At 48.8% G+C, this 15,022-nt stretch overlaps 5 protein-coding genes across 5 annotated transcripts; 1 reads left to right on the top strand and 4 right to left on the bottom strand.

Moving 5' to 3' along the window:
- Positions 1–28: 28 nt before the first annotated feature.
- FPSE_00176 (uncharacterized protein) lies at positions 29–3,010 on the bottom strand (the record flags this gene model as incomplete). Its single annotated transcript, XM_009253296.1, has 2 exons — positions 29–636; positions 685–3,010. 2 exons carry the CDS (start codon positions 3,008–3,010, stop codon positions 29–31), a joined length of 2,934 nt encoding a protein of 977 aa, XP_009251571.1.
- A 1,192-nt stretch (positions 3,011–4,202) lies between these two features.
- Positions 4,203–5,663, bottom strand: FPSE_00175 (uncharacterized protein; the record flags this gene model as incomplete). Its single annotated transcript, XM_009253295.1, has 1 exon — positions 4,203–5,663. The coding sequence occupies one exon, from the start codon at positions 5,661–5,663 to the stop codon at positions 4,203–4,205; it is 1,461 nt and encodes a 486-aa protein (XP_009251570.1).
- A 920-nt stretch (positions 5,664–6,583) lies between these two features.
- FPSE_00174 (uncharacterized protein) lies at positions 6,584–7,357 on the top strand (the record flags this gene model as incomplete). Its single annotated transcript, XM_009253294.1, has 3 exons — positions 6,584–6,763; positions 6,815–6,914; positions 6,963–7,357. 3 exons carry the CDS (start codon positions 6,584–6,586, stop codon positions 7,355–7,357), a joined length of 675 nt encoding a protein of 224 aa, XP_009251569.1.
- Positions 7,358–7,451: 94 nt separating this feature from the next.
- FPSE_00173 (uncharacterized protein) lies at positions 7,452–10,458 on the bottom strand (the record flags this gene model as incomplete). Its single annotated transcript, XM_009253293.1, has 2 exons — positions 7,452–10,323; positions 10,376–10,458. The coding sequence occupies 2 exons, from the start codon at positions 10,456–10,458 to the stop codon at positions 7,452–7,454; spliced, it is 2,955 nt and encodes a 984-aa protein (XP_009251568.1).
- Positions 10,459–11,275: 817 nt separating this feature from the next.
- On the bottom strand, positions 11,276–13,145 carry FPSE_00172 (uncharacterized protein; the record flags this gene model as incomplete). The annotated part of the gene is made up of 2 exons (XM_009253292.1): positions 11,276–11,435; positions 11,488–13,145. 2 exons carry the CDS (start codon positions 13,143–13,145, stop codon positions 11,276–11,278), a joined length of 1,818 nt encoding a protein of 605 aa, XP_009251567.1.
- Positions 13,146–15,022: the final 1,877 nt, after the last annotated feature.

Raw genomic sequence — 15,022 nt, 5'->3', positions numbered from 1 at the left:
CCCCCCGAATCCATATCGCCTTCATATATCATGGCTGATGTCCGTAGTACCCCGTATCAATACTCTCATGCCTCACATAAACATTGTCCTTCCTCTGCTGCATCACAGGACCAACGCCCAGCGTATGGTCATCCCACTCCACGGCAGGCCTCCTCTCGCCTGATCTCATCGTCAACTCACCATACAAATACGTCCCGCCCAACTCTTTGATGCGCTGCTTTCGCTCGTCGCCATCCATTGCTGCCATGCCACTGAAGTGGTCCACCATATTACTCTCACTGACGTAGTACATCGCTCCTGCGATAGAGCGTGGGTCGACCGGCATATCTGGCCAGCGGATGAGGAAGCTGATGATGATTGTGATAGCCATCAGAGCCAAGATCCCGACCGATATACGTGCACAAATGTCATGAGAAATTCGCACCTGCGACAGCGAATATGGAATATTGGCCAGAAGGATAGGCATGAACTCCGAAAAGATAGCCATTACTGCCACAAGTCCTGGGAAGATTTGGCGGTGTTTGACGGCAGACCAAAAACCCGAAAAGGGATTTGTTGGACGTGTGAGCAACACCGAGTTCGAAGCGGTCTGGGGACCATGTGACATGACTTGGTACGGAACTACCATGGTAATGGCTAGGTAATGTTAGCGATAGTTCAACATGACAGGGTTAGCAAACTCACTGATAAAGAACGCTGTCCAACTGAATGATATGACGACACCAAAAGTAGCAAACAAGAATCGAACACCAAAAGTCTGACTATTCATGAAATTCTTGAACGACGATGATTTGTCAAGTGTCAGATGGTAGTAGAGCAGGAACACCATCAAACCAAGAAGAAATGTCAAGAATGCTAATCGCCAGGCGAGACCTAGAAGAGCAAATGGATTTCTTCGACCGGTACTCACAACCTCCGTGTCAACAGAACCCGGCTCTGACGACAGCTGATCATGTTGCAGATTCTCCCCAGCATCATCGTAGAGCACGACACCATACTCGGTGTTTCCGGCGTGATTCTCAAAGAAACCAAACCCATATCGTTTCTCGGCCATTTCCTTTTCGATCTTACGCTCAGAATCCTGGCGGGGTCTGATGTCTTTATTGGCAGCCAGAGACGCAATACCTGCAACACTCCATGGGTTTGCGTACAGACCAGTATGGAAATCTCGCAAGGAAAACAACAGTGCGCACAGTAGCAAGATGATCAATCCTATGAGAGCCAAAAGGATGCGCGAAGATAGCGGAGATACACCCAGTGCTGGAGCACAACCTTCAAAGGCGTTGATCTTGCACTGGCCATGCATCTTGAAACCGATAGCTTCGACTGCGATTGGTGCCAACAATGCAGAGAACCAGGCAATGAGCATCGTGGTGAAGGGCACAGGATGGCCCTCAAGCAGGATGTTGAAAGGCTCTAATATACTGCCCAAACCACCAAAATGGAGGTTCATCGACTCCGGTCCTCTGGCGCCATAGTCTTGGTTCATGGCATAGAACGGTTGAAACAGCTGAGCATTGTAATCGATGACTCGGGCGGGAATTGATAGCATGACTGCTAGCATAGGAGGAAGGAATTTGCCGAGGAAGTACTTTGCAGCATCAAGTTCGAACACTGTGACAACTGTCTTGACTACTCCGCCGGTTTCATCGGATTCAGATGCGTCGTCGGTGGCGGTGGGGGCGATCGTCGTAGTTTTCTCGAATGTCCTTGTAGTGCCCTTGACAATCGAGATCCAAGTCGAGGAATCTGTACGGTCCGAGGTTATGGTCTTGAGCTTCTCGGTAGACCTTGTCGACACAATAGTGGTAGGCGCAGCAATTCTGGTGATCACCGCCGAGGAAGCAGCCTTTGTAGATACGACTTTGTTAGTTGTAAGTAGGCCATCTACACCAGTTTCAACGACATCAATTGTAGTCTCGACGGGTCCAAACTCGCTCACGAATGTCTCAATCCCATCGGAAATAACCATGTTCACCGTCTCAATATCCTCGACTTTGGTCACGTAGGTTGTAGGATCCAGTTTTTCAACTTGCTTGATAGTGCGGTCAGGGTCTACAGTAACAACATCGATAACGGTGGGCTTAGCCTTCTCTGTTGGCTTAGGTCTCGGCATGGGCTTTTGATTCGTATCGGTATATACAGACGTGATCGTAATTCGACCGTATGAGACATAAGTGCTTGCCGAGGCAGTCGTTTCTCCCACGCTCTGGTATACAGTAGGTGCCTCTTCAGTGATTATGTGGGATATGACCTTTGTTTCTCCATCTTCGACAATTGTGGTCCAAATCGTTTCTGTTCGGTCCGCTTCCAGTGTTGAGGTATATGTAGCTACCACTCCGGGCAATGAATACGCCTGAGTAATGGTGATTGCTTCTGAATATGTCAAGGTGCCAGGAGCGGCAGAGTCGGATCCCGAAGGGTATATGTAAGAGTATCCAACGCTAACGCTTGTAATAACCGACTTTGTTACTTCTGCTGGCTTGGTGGTGACGACTTCTGTGATGACCTTTGTTGGTATGACAGACACATCTACACTGGTAAACGTTGACCCGTCTTTGACGGTTGTTGTATAGCCCCAGCGTGTAGTGTACTCTGTTGTTGTGATCATTTCGGTGTATTTGCCAGTGGTGCCAGGGACTGTGACTACAGTAGAGATATCGCTCACGATGACTGTCGTCGCCAGCAGTTTTTCATTGATTGCTGGCGTCATGGGCAAGTCGTTCGAGACATCTCTTGGGAAGTTGGGATTGTCGTTGCGATACCGCTTGTGGATGATCTTTGCAGTTCCGTCAGAGTTGGGCATTTCTATCAACGCCCAGATAATAAGACCCATGACGCCCAGGAGAAACACGATCTGTCCGACTATAAAGTACCATCTCAAAGCAGTCGGTCGATAAAAGGTCTTCTTTCGGTTCGTGGGGAGTTTCTCCGAATTGGTCTCCCACAAGACATCGTCTGTCGCTTGAGGCTCATAACGAGCGCCCACGCCAGTCTGGTTTGAATACATCGTAACAACCGTGATCTTGCAATTCTTTCCCTACAAGAAGGAGGGGATCGATGGCTAAGACATGAAAGTAAAAAACAAAAAAAAGCGAGACTAAAGGCATGAAGAGAAGAAATTCACCGCTCAGAAAGAGGGGAAGAAGTTGAGGCAGCCATGCCAATATCAAGGATGACCCAGCCTCAGGATTCTTAGCTGCCAGCCATAACGTAGGACATCAACATAGCATAGCCGCAAACATGCATTGGGGATGGGCGGGTTTGGCCGTGCTTTGCTGACATTCTCCTAGTCCTAGGGAGTCTAACTCAGATCTCGAGGCGACAATTGGTTGTTCGTGCGGTAGTCAAACGAGTGGCGCTGGGCTGAGCTGCAGCTGCGTTAGACCAAATAGGGCTGAATCTCCTTAGCAGGGGTTTAAGCTGTTCTCGTTGGTTCAGCCTGAGACAACGTTGCAAAGTAAAGGATCGAAGACAAGGATGCGGCTGAGGTGAGCAAACTAAGAATATCCACCAAGTAACTACCGTTCAAAGGCATGTTCACCCTTGGCGTACGGGTATTCGAACGCCGCTGTGTTACGACTCCGAAAGGGTGCGCCTCTTTTTCTTCGACCTTACCGGAGGTTCTTCTTCGCAGACACATATACTCTGAGTGTCTGCGTTGCCTTGACGTAGAATTAAAGGAGTTTTCAGCACATTCCAGTCTTCAACCCAGTCCAGTGTGCTTTGTGGTGCAGGGGCAATCATTTGTCTGAAGAGGTCAACAGCGTTAAATTCACCGTCGGCCTCCATAGAAGAGATATGGCAAAGACGACGTAGCCTGCTCCGCAATCTACGCCTCTGCCTTCTGCTGAGTTGAATTTCTGGGACGTCTTCAATAGCTGTCCCTTGGCCAGCAGCAGCTTTGTTAGTACACAGATGTAAGGAACTCATATTCTTGATGTCTTCGATGGTACCCTTGGTGCTTGTTTTGGCAGACGTGATTTTGTAGATCAGTGTTTTGCTGTTGGTTGTCCTTGATCTGTTGGTGAGGTAAATGATTGATGGCGTGTTTGGTAGCCTATGTTCACGAGAGAGCGAGAGAAAGAGCTTTTGTCAAAGGTAGCAGAAAAATATGACACGCTTGAAGGGTTTGCGAGGCAGTTGCCTCTGGACTATATACAACCAAGGGAAGTAACTTCTTCAAGTGACTCCTGACTTTATTAGGTTTTGCATGAGAGTTTGCTATACCCATCACTCCATCGCAGTCCTCCCATGATAGCAATCATTATCGCCAGAGAGACAACGACACTTGTCGTCCCATAGACCCACGAACTTCGTCTTCGTAGACCGGCGAGTTCAGTCACCCAAGTAGAAATGGTGGTCAAACACCCGCAGAACCCATCTTCAATGCCCTGCAGCACCTGGCAACCGACAACTCCACCGAGAGGCACGTGTGCAAGATCCCACGCCATTCCCAACAACATTGTTCCCAGCACATTAGCAGAGAATGTCCCCACGGGGAATGTCGCCATCTTTCCATTGAGGTGAAGGGATAAGTAAAAGCGCAAGAGACAGCCCAAGGGGGCGAACACCAGTGCAAAAATGGCTTGCCCTCGCCAGGCTTCGTGAGGTGGGAAGATGGCGAGCAGTACAGCGCCGAGCCAGCAGCCCCAACCAAGGAGCACAGCCAACGGATCAAGCACGCGCCGACTCAGCGAAAAGGGTATCGAAGGCGTTACGCGCTCAAGACCGACAGCCAAGTGCGTACCTACAAACAATCCGGACAGCGATAACGCAACTGTTGTAATGATAACTGCCAACATGGCCATAAAAGAGTACCCCCCATTGCGGCTCGTAGGCGAGTCTGGCCATCCAGGAGTCGCCAGCTCGTTGGACAGGGCCAGGAAAACGTCTTTGATGAAACTTGAGAAGGTCGTGAAGCTTCCGCAAAAGCCCGTCGCAAGTCCGATGTACATCGGGATCGTCTTTTTGGTGGCCAAGTGTGCCCGCTTCGCTGCGTCCAGATCTACCTCCATACGCCGACTCGAACCAGAACCGTCCACCCCTTCGCTGCGCTTCTCTGCAGCACGCTTAATGGCTTCGTCGTATGTTGGTGCCCCCCACTCGTTACGGAAAAGCTTCCGGTCTTCGGCAAGAAACCCCATAACCAGACTTCCAGTAAAGTTCGCCCATATTGTGTTGAAGATAACAGGAGTCCCGCTATAACGCGTCAAGGCCGTCAAACCTAGGCGCGCTAATGTTCCGAAAATCGCGAAAAGCACGAGATACGAGTGTGTGTACAGCTGGGTGAGAAGCTTTGATGGCTTCTTCTCTTCTGTCCCTCGTGTTGGCGGCTCTGGTTCTTCGATCGTATTCCCACGACGAGCTACGCTGCTTTGCCTCGTCGATCGACCACATGTCGGTCTCGGTGACAGCACATCGGGCGCTGGAACTGATGTGGTCTCGTTCAAGTCGCTATAGTCTTGGGGCACGTCGTAGGCGTCAGAGTCGCATCGCTTTACCTGGGATGGCGATCGAACCGAGTCGTACGCAATAGCGTTGTCAAGACCTTCTTTGCGAACAGGTTTTTCCGTGTTCTCGCCAATATCACTGTGCTCTTCTGGCGCATTGTAAACTCCAGCACTTGAAGGCCGCTTCTGATCGGAAAAGTTGCTTGACATGTCGCGCTTTTATTCAGGTGATCACTTCAAGTTAAGAGCCTCGACGTGCCGCGGTAGCAGGAGTGGTGGAGAGAGAGTGTCATGGTGTTGCGGAGGAGGTTGAATGTTCGTTGATATTAACTATGGCTGGCTGTCAAAGTTATGGCTTGTGGCTAGATCTAGCGGATATGACGGCATATTGTGAGGGAAGTAACCTCCCGAAGGGTCTGGCACTAGAGATGAACTGGCGAGTCTCTGTATTTAATCAAGTGGAGGCGTTTCTATCGAGGTTAATTGTGGAGGAGAAGCAAGGATCTAGAAGAAGGAGATAACAAGCCACAGTTATTCGTACAGTAGTACAGATAGAGAGGACAAGATGATGGTTCTTGTTTGGTCCAATTGTATTCAATTGATGCCTAAACAAGGGTCATTATCAACTCGAGGGACTCTACAGACCAAATACATTTGTTGAGTCTCACCGCGTTTCGATAACAGCCCTGTAAACGATACCTAACAATGGAAACGAAACGGAGCTCACCGCTTATCTTATCGCACCCCGCCCTCCTCCGGGCATCCGCCCGCTGTCTTTGCTCTGTAGCTAGACCTAAGCTCTACCCCGCCGTCCTTGTGATCTCTCCCGCTTAGACCGTCGATTGGATCCATCACTTCAAGGTAAGCCCAGGCAACTGTACTATAGTCCATGTACGGTAGTACAAGATATGCTGATAAAGAGGTGTTGTATTGCACCGTGCTGTGTTGCTTGACGTGTCTCTCTCTAATACAAAACCCCCCTCCTTCCTCCATTCTCTCCCGTTGCACTCTGTCCTTCTCCTCCTTCTTCCTCTCCTTGGCTTCGTCCCAGCATCTATCTATTCTGGTGCTTAATCGTTTCCTCGTAGACTTCTTACACTTGTCACTGTGAACGAATTCAGATACATACAATGTCTTCTCTGCCGTCCAACGTCCATGTCTCTCAGCACCCCTGTCTCGTGGCCAAGCTGAGCCAACTTCGCTCAAAGTCCATCAGCCCTAGAGAAGTCAAGTCTTTGATTCATGAGGTTTCTTTGATTGTCTCTTGTGAAGCTTTTGCTTCATCTCTGCAAGCTACAGAAGGGTCTCAGGTATGAAATATCATGAGTCTATACGCACCGAGCTATGTTAACAGTTACAAGGATGAGACACCTTTGGGCTTCCAATTCAAGTCTACAACAGTTTCGCCAAGCACCATGTGTCTAGTACCAATCCTGCGTTCAGGTCTTGGCATGGTTGATGGTATGTTTATCCCAAGGACCAGAAGAGCTTCAAACTGACCCTTTTCAGCTGTGCAAACCATGCTCCCTGTAGCAGTCCCAGTTCACCACTTGGGCATGTATCGTGAGCCTTCAACTCTCGACCCAGTCGAGTACTACAACAATCTTCCTCAGCAATCTTCCAGTGAAAAGGCTAGCAGCCTCGCTATCTTGGTTGACCCTGTTATTGCAACCGGAGGAACCTGTGCCGCCGCCATCCAAACGCTTCGCGAATGGGGCGCAGAACGAATTCTTGTCCTCTCTGTCATTGGAGCTAAGGAGGGTGTTCAGCGAGTTGCAGCTGAGTGGCCCGAGGGATGTGAAGTCTGGATCGCAGGAGTGGACAATGAGCTAACCAGCAATGGTATGTTGAAGCCCGGTCTGGGAGATGTTGGTGACAGGCTATTCTTGACCATTGGTAAATGAGTATGCGTCAGCGACTTCTATTTCGATGGCTTTGATTCCCATTGCATAAACATAAAGGTTAGGTAGAATACATTTGTTATATACCCATTACTATTTAAGGGACCGCGAATTGCTCTTCGTCAAGTAGCGTGCTCTCTTTCCAGCACTCGTCGATCCAAGCCCCTGTCACCACTCGCGGTTGTATAGGCCTTAAGCTCAGCTCCTTACGTATCATATCAGCTGCCTCGCCAACCTGCATCGGGTCGTCGCCTTGTATCACCACATGAGTCACGGATAAGTCGTTTGCGTCATCTGTGACACTTCCTCCGCCAAACCTGACAAGATTCTCTAGCCTTGACATCCTTTTATCGCCAGCTTCCACAGCATGGAATAGCACCACGCAACGCCGAAAGGTGAGGCTCTTCAAGGGCCCCAGGTCTTTTCCACGTTCCTCAAGCTGTTGCAGGAATTCATTCTTGTCAAAGGCTATGCCGTCCTCGATCTTTGGCATGTCATTCATGACTTGCCTAAGCTCTTCGATAGATAGATCGCGTATGTAGCTGTCGCCGAACTGATCTGTGTTTTCGTTCGCCGCCCTTTTCAACGCATCAGTTGCGTGGAATAGATGTGTATCCTCAAATGGCAAAAGAAACGCGCCCAATTCCTGCTCGAGGCAATCTCTAATCCATTTGGGGCGGATGATGTTCACGTCCCCTCCTTTCACAAGACTTGCCACCTTGACGACCTTCTTGTCGGCGATAAGGACCATGTTCGTACCAGGTGCTGCTCGTTGCGAGATGACGCCGCCATTCTCCTTGATGATGGTCTCAAGCTGAGTTTTGGTCTTTTTGTAGGGCCTGAGCGCTTCAGAAAGAACACAAAATTCCAGGCCTTCGAACAGTTTTGTCGTTTCTCCTATAAACTCGGCCACGTTCGTATCCTCTCCAGCAATGGTGAGTTCCCTCTTGACTCGTTTGGGGTTGTGCCGCTTCCTGTCTTCAACCGTCATAGCCTTCTCCTTTGATTCTTCGTCGACACGCTGTTTCAACTCTTGGAATTCCTCGAGTGACAGAGCAGTATTCCAGCTCCGGTCCAATCGCAGACGCCTGAACCGTGGGAATCGCAAAGTGAAACCCAGAGCAAACGAATCGGAAGGCCCAACACTGGCGGCTTTGACCGAGACCACAACGGAATCTTTGGGCCGAATCCAAACATCCGGGCGCTCAAATTGCCTAGCCTCACCTCCTCCCAGCTCAATATACTCTGACGGTGGGTTCCGTTGATCCCATTCGATCCATTTGCCTTCCGTTCTATGCCGGATTTCTGCATAGTCCTCTGCGCGAAAACCGCCGCCAACTTTGAAGAAACTGAAGCACTTTTCAGGATTCGCACCAGCTTGTATATGGTTTTGCGTGACACGCAGCCCACACAGGAAACTTGATAGAGCGCCGCCCCTTTTTCCTGTGCCATAGTAGCCAGCAATAATGACACAGTCAAGGGACTCTCCAAACTCGGACATGTATTCAGGCTTCACTTTGAGCCAGTCGTCGTTTCGGCTGTTGAGGCGGTACATGGACCGTGGGTTCTTCAAAACAAGGCCTTCGGAAGCGTTAGCAACCACTTCGCGAAGAAGAGGTTCGATAGCATCAGCACTCGTTGCGCTGGTGTATTCGTGGATTTCGAGTCGGCGATGAACTGGTTTTATTGCCTTTTCCAGAGCTCGATGTCGGTCCCGTAGGGTGTACTGTGTCAGAGGCTTGTTGTTGAGGTAGAGTATGTCAAACACTCGAAATAGAGGACGGTGGCCGACTGAATCTGTGCCTGACTTGTTTTGCTGCTCGGAAATTGCTGCTGTTTTGAGGGTGCCAAAAGGCACTATCTTGTCGACACCCATGTCCCAAGTGATCATCTCGCCGTCCAAGATCAAGTTTTTCACGCCGGATGTGAAGGCATCCTTGAGATGTCTAGTAAGACTCGATGTTTCGTCTTGGAGACCGTCACCGTAAAGATATGTGTAATCTTTAGCCTTTCGTGACCAGAAACAAAACTTCCTGCCACCCGGGTGACTCTTATCCTGGACCATATGCACTTGCATACGCTCACCGTCCAGCTTCTCTTCGATCCAAAACTCGGGGTCTTCTTCGGTCGGTCGAAGGAGTTGAATCATTTTTTGAAAAGACGCAGGCATCTGAAATTGAGCCAGCTGAGGCTGGAAACATTGCATTAGAGCGACGCCTGTCTCACCCTGTTCAAGACGAATTTCCGGATTCCAGAGTTCCCAGCACACACGCTTCAAGCTCGACGATACGCTGAACAAGGCGTCACCATCGGGATGCCAAAGATCTAAGAAAGTCTTCTCCGTGGCACCGACTTTCATCTGCTTGAGGACTATTCGAATAAGCCACATAAGCTCTTCGGAATTCATGCGATGGTAGAAAATTTCGAACACACGTAGATTTTCCATTTCTCCGCTGGAAGCTGCAAGCTTATCCAGCTGCTCGTTCACTTCGGCAATCGTCATGTTGCCGACCTGGGTCCGCATTGGTCTCTTTGAGATGACCTCGAAGCAACGTCCAGCAAAGTCACCGGCCAGTCGAGATGCCATAGTCTGGCCAGGCAACTTCCAGTGCAAAAGGTTGTAGCCATCTTCAGAATTTTTGTCGATCTTCATGAGCTTGACGAGTAGTTTTCCAATTGCGTTCTCTTTGAGGCCATAAACTCCACGGTCGCGATCCTTATCTGGGAGAATCAAGCGCAACGCAGGATAGAAATCGAAACCAACTTCTTTGCGCCATCGGGTGATGAAACGGTCAATGATGTGCCGACGCTGTTCGTGGGGGGAGAGCTTGTTCACTCCACGAAACGAATTTTTAGGCCCCGAGCCCGCGGCATTCTGCTTCTTGTTTTCATTGAGCGGGTTGAAGACTTCTCGGAACAGCTCAGAGAAAACGAGTGTCTTTGAGTGATTCTTTGGGCGATTTGGATACCTTGATGATGAGGTTAGATTTGTGTTTGAGTGATCAGTTGACAATGACGAACTTTTCTTCCAGCTCTTCACGAGTTACTCCCATGGAGGCATATTGGATATCATCTTCATGCTGTGCGTCGTCGTTTTGCGACATGGTGACTTGTTTACTTCTTGTTGTAAAACAGCCAGCCAGCTGCGCAATAGCAGCTATGCACTAGAGTCGAAGTCGGCTTGGCGTGTCCGTGACCTTAACAAAGAAAAACAGTGCGAGGAGCGTATGAGTTGAGAAGTTGTATGTGCCGCTCTCAAGTCTGGATGTGTTTCATTTTAAGTCCAGTCAGACCTTGGCTGTGGTAAGGTGAAAGCCGTGAACATGTTCTGGGCATGAGCTTCAAATGGGGCAGTAGTGGTTGCTGCCTGTAGGCTACAGGGGCCCAAGCTTGTAAACCATTCAACGAACCTTATGTAAGCGCTCGACTTTTCCGTAAATCATCGTACGGCATCCTAATAGTTCGTTTGTGATAATATTTATGCTTTGGATATTTAAATGCGAGCAATAGGCGTACCATCGTAACAAGGATGGCAGCGTGGGTCGTTCATCTGTTTGGGACTGTTTGCAGAAGTGCAACACGCAGTCTCATGCTGGCATGGTCTCGCATTGGAATGTTCAAAGCAATCAGCCATCACTCAAGAAGCAGAAGCTCTGCAGGCGTGCTTCTTTAGAGTTGCAATTTTGTCTTGTTGCACGAGGGCAAATTAATGCATTTCTTATTGCTGTCCTTCGGGATAGCCTCGAGTTCTCACAAGAAACTATCATTATGTCTATGGAAATCAGTAGAAACTGCTCATAAACGCTGCGCTTCAATCCGATGCTTCTCACCGATAACACTACTCCCGCTCTGTTTTCCAATGCTTGGGTATCATTAAAACCAAATATTTTAACCATCCAGACCTATGCAACAAGTAGTCAATCACACCTTGAGCTTGATCTTTTGCTGCTTCGACCTCTTCTTCTTTTTCCTCAGCGTAAGAATGTGCCTTCTCTGCACAAGTCTGATAAGCCAGTTGTAGATCATTTCTCTCATGAGAATCAATATCGTGGCCACGACAGTGGGAACAGCGCAAGCCCAGCTAAGAACTGTTAGATTTTTGAATCAATAACAGGGGATCGAGGCACACTTACAAATACCAGATACCATGGTGGATCTCGGGAAATCCCTCCTCAGCAAAGTTTTGTCCAAAGAAACCAGTAATGAATGTCAACGGCAAGAAAATAATTGTGACCGTCGTGAGCTGTTTCATCGACTCGTTTTGATGGGCTGAAATCGTGTTGAAAATGAGGTTTATCAGGTTATCGGATGACTGTTTGAGCTGTTGGAGAGCCTCAGTGATCATAATGCAGTGATCAAGAACATCACCAAGGTAGGTGTGCGTCATGGGAGTCACTATAACGCCGGATGAAGGATTCTCAAGCTCCTGCATGGCAACCTCATGGGTCATGGAAGTTTTGTGATCGCGAAGGACATTGACCAGATTGTCGATTGGATTCAAGAAACTGAGCATCTTGTTGATCTCACTGATGCAAACGTAGAGCTTTTTACTCTGACTGATGCTCGGGGCGGTAAGAACGTCCAATTCGATGTCGGCAATGATATCCGTATAGATAGCTGTCAAAGGAATAGCGAGATCAATGATAGCATCAATTATACCTTGGCACAAGAGAGATGCGTCGTTGGACTCGCGTAGAATTGTACCCGGAGTGCTGAGGCGCGTCACGATAGGCCGCTCGATGTCACCGGCCGACACCTCGAAGAAAGAAATAACGGTGTTGTCTGATGTCAAAAAGATAGAGACCTGCTCTGCTGAAACGGCCATCTGATAAGGCGCAAGGGAGGAGTGGCTCTCCATGAATTCTGTCCGCGCTTCATTTCCAGAAGCATGGTATCGCTGTAGCGTTCGTATCATCCCTGTCTCTTGTAGATCTGATGCTGCTTCCCGCGCCCGTAAGCTGTTTTCGAAATTCTTTTCAGGATCTGCTGTCTTGCGACTTTTCCAGAGCTGCCTGACTGATCCTCTTAGCCTACCCACGGTCTTTGACGAGTAGGTACTGCTAGTATCAGTCGTGTCGTCCTCATCATCCACCAAGTGAACGAGCTTTTGCAATGTCATGACAATAAAGGCATGGTTTGGATACCAGTCAGCCTTGGTTCGGTTTCGAATCTGCATCAAATCCTCCAGGGCTAATTTATGCAGGCCCTTTTTGCTACCGATGGCCTGGATCACATCCCAACTTAGCCCATTGACGTTGATCCATCGACATTTTGCCCATTCCTCCTTGGGTTCGTCCAGAAAGGCTATGAAACTCGCATTGTCAAAGTGACGCTTAACCATATTGTCTTGCGCGAAGTCGATAACGGAAATTTCACAGGCGGCATGGAGCGCAGGCATGGACGCATGCCCTCCATCAGGGAGCATAGGGTCGTAGCCAGGTTCGGAGCCAGGTTGCCAACCCGGGCGATCACCAAATGTGGTCTCAAACTCATCGTAGTCCTCAACCGTCTTAAACGTCGGAACGCGAGTCAGTCGGCGTCGCAATATCGAGGGCGAGAAGTTCATCTCGCGATGGACTTCGGTATCGGATCGCACTGGTCGCACAGGCTCGGCCGGTGGCGGAGATAGGTTCTGGGTGTTGAGAGTGAGGTTGTAGCGGACATGCTGCTCGGCCTTTTCGTCGGAAACGTTTGTATTGGAGGATTGGCTTTGGCGACTGTGCAGCTCTATGTCGTCCTGCATCGAAGAGTCTTGCTCCGCTGGGAGAGCGAAGTCTCGCGAAATCGACATTGTGGGAGATTGGTAGCTGGATGCGCAATAGAGAGGGGAAGGGGGTTAAGAAATAGAACTCTATCTTTCAGCCAGGAAAGAATGGAGCAAGAAAAAACAGTGCTGAGGCTGAAGTTGAAGATGAAGGTTCAGCCATCAGTTTCAGCTGAGGTGAAAGATATGGTACTTTGGTGGTAGATATGAGACAGGAACTTGGAACAAAAATAAATTCAACCAGGTTGTCACGATGCAGGGGGAGGAGAAGCCCGTCAGCACCAACACCGAAAGTGGTTTCGGGATGGAGAAAGATTAGGATTAGGAATAGGGGGCTGCTCTCTATTCTCTGTCTCTGTCGCTGGCAGCAGAGTAACCCACCAAGCTTCATTGGCACATTACGATTGAGCTCATCTTGAATTGAAGCCGATTATCCGTTCTTAGGCAGTGAAAAAAATGTTTACGACGGCAGGACGGCATGAATTTTGAGCCATTATGGCATCGTTCTCGGACACGGCACGCGAAAAAAACCCACGCCAATCGTCAATTAGCAGTCTCATCCCATTTGGCTAAGCTTTCATACCAAGCTTCGTTATCCACATTTATCCCGCCTCGGCACAGAGGGCTATGCAGCCTGGACAGCCAAGACGAAAATAAAACGCCATATGCTCGGTATAAGTGACAGTATATATAAATTATTGCCATTGGATAATTAGTTTGAACATTAATAATGGCCAATCATCAGGATGGAAGACTGTAAATATCTCGTAAAGCCTCCTTACAATAGCAAACTGCCAGGTTCTATCTAGCTGTCTCGGGAAGTCATGCTATTTTTATACAAATAGGTATGCATTATTACAATTCGACTCAACAAGATTATATGGGCATGTTGGAACTTTTGGCGCAGTACTGTAGGACCGCATATCAAGGTCATACGAATAAATATCTACTAATCTTGGCGTCTCGGTCTGTGTAACAAGGTTAACAGCTAAAGCGCGCTCATTCTTTTCACTTCATATCGTTATGAGGAAATATAATATCATGGCGACAGAGACCTCATCTCCATTCTTACCTTGATAACTCCGAAGCATAACAGTTCAGCTAGAAAAGGGTTCCCTTATACTACCCCAATCTCCGTTACTCAAGGTACTCGGGGTCACCAAGGTGCATCTTCGGTCTGACTTGATTGCCCATGAGTAAATGAGAAAGGAAGAAACTACTAGTCCCAAAGGGGGGAAGAATTCGTACCGGTGCGAACGGCCGAGATGTACAACGCTCCTCCTAAAGGTTATACGATCGAGAACTCCGACCTTAACTTCAGATGCGGCCCTGAATTTGTGACTTCCATATCCCCCAGTCACAGGCAACAGTCGATCCATAAGCTCAAGTAAAACATTGTGGTTTGCACTCATGGCAGACTGTATGTGTACATATTATGAATTACATAGATATTCCCATTCGCAGCTGCTGTCTTCATCAGCAATCCGGTTGCAACCATAGCATCCCTTTATCTCAGCTCGCGCTGTCCGCCTCTAATTTGCCGTCGTAATCGTACAATCTCGACTTTAGATTCCCCCATTGCCCGCGTGGCATAATTGTGGATAGCCTGGTACTGTGACAGAAGGGCAGTTGGACCACCATTGAGGGGAGCAAACCTCATGGCTCGAGATGATCCACGTGTTGTGCCAACCAGGAACGCAGTAATCCGGGACTTCGAAGGGTAGCTCGTTGATGGTGTCTGCTGTCCATGCTTCTGCATTGTTGATACGGTTAATCTCTTGGTATATCAGGGGGCAAGCCGTGTCGAACAGAAGCTCCCCAAAACATCCGCAAAGGTTTAGGAATAGAACGTAGCCACACATGTGGGCATTTCAGATCTTTTTCTGTGTCTTGAGGTTTTTTAT

The sequence above is a fragment of the Fusarium pseudograminearum genome, chromosome 2 (assembly GCF_000303195.2).
Source record: "Fusarium pseudograminearum CS3096 chromosome 2, whole genome shotgun sequence".
NCBI lineage: Eukaryota > Fungi > Ascomycota > Sordariomycetes > Hypocreales > Nectriaceae > Fusarium > Fusarium pseudograminearum.
The sequence above is the reverse complement of the archived record's forward strand: the minus strand, read 5'-3'. Positions and strand labels throughout refer to the sequence as shown.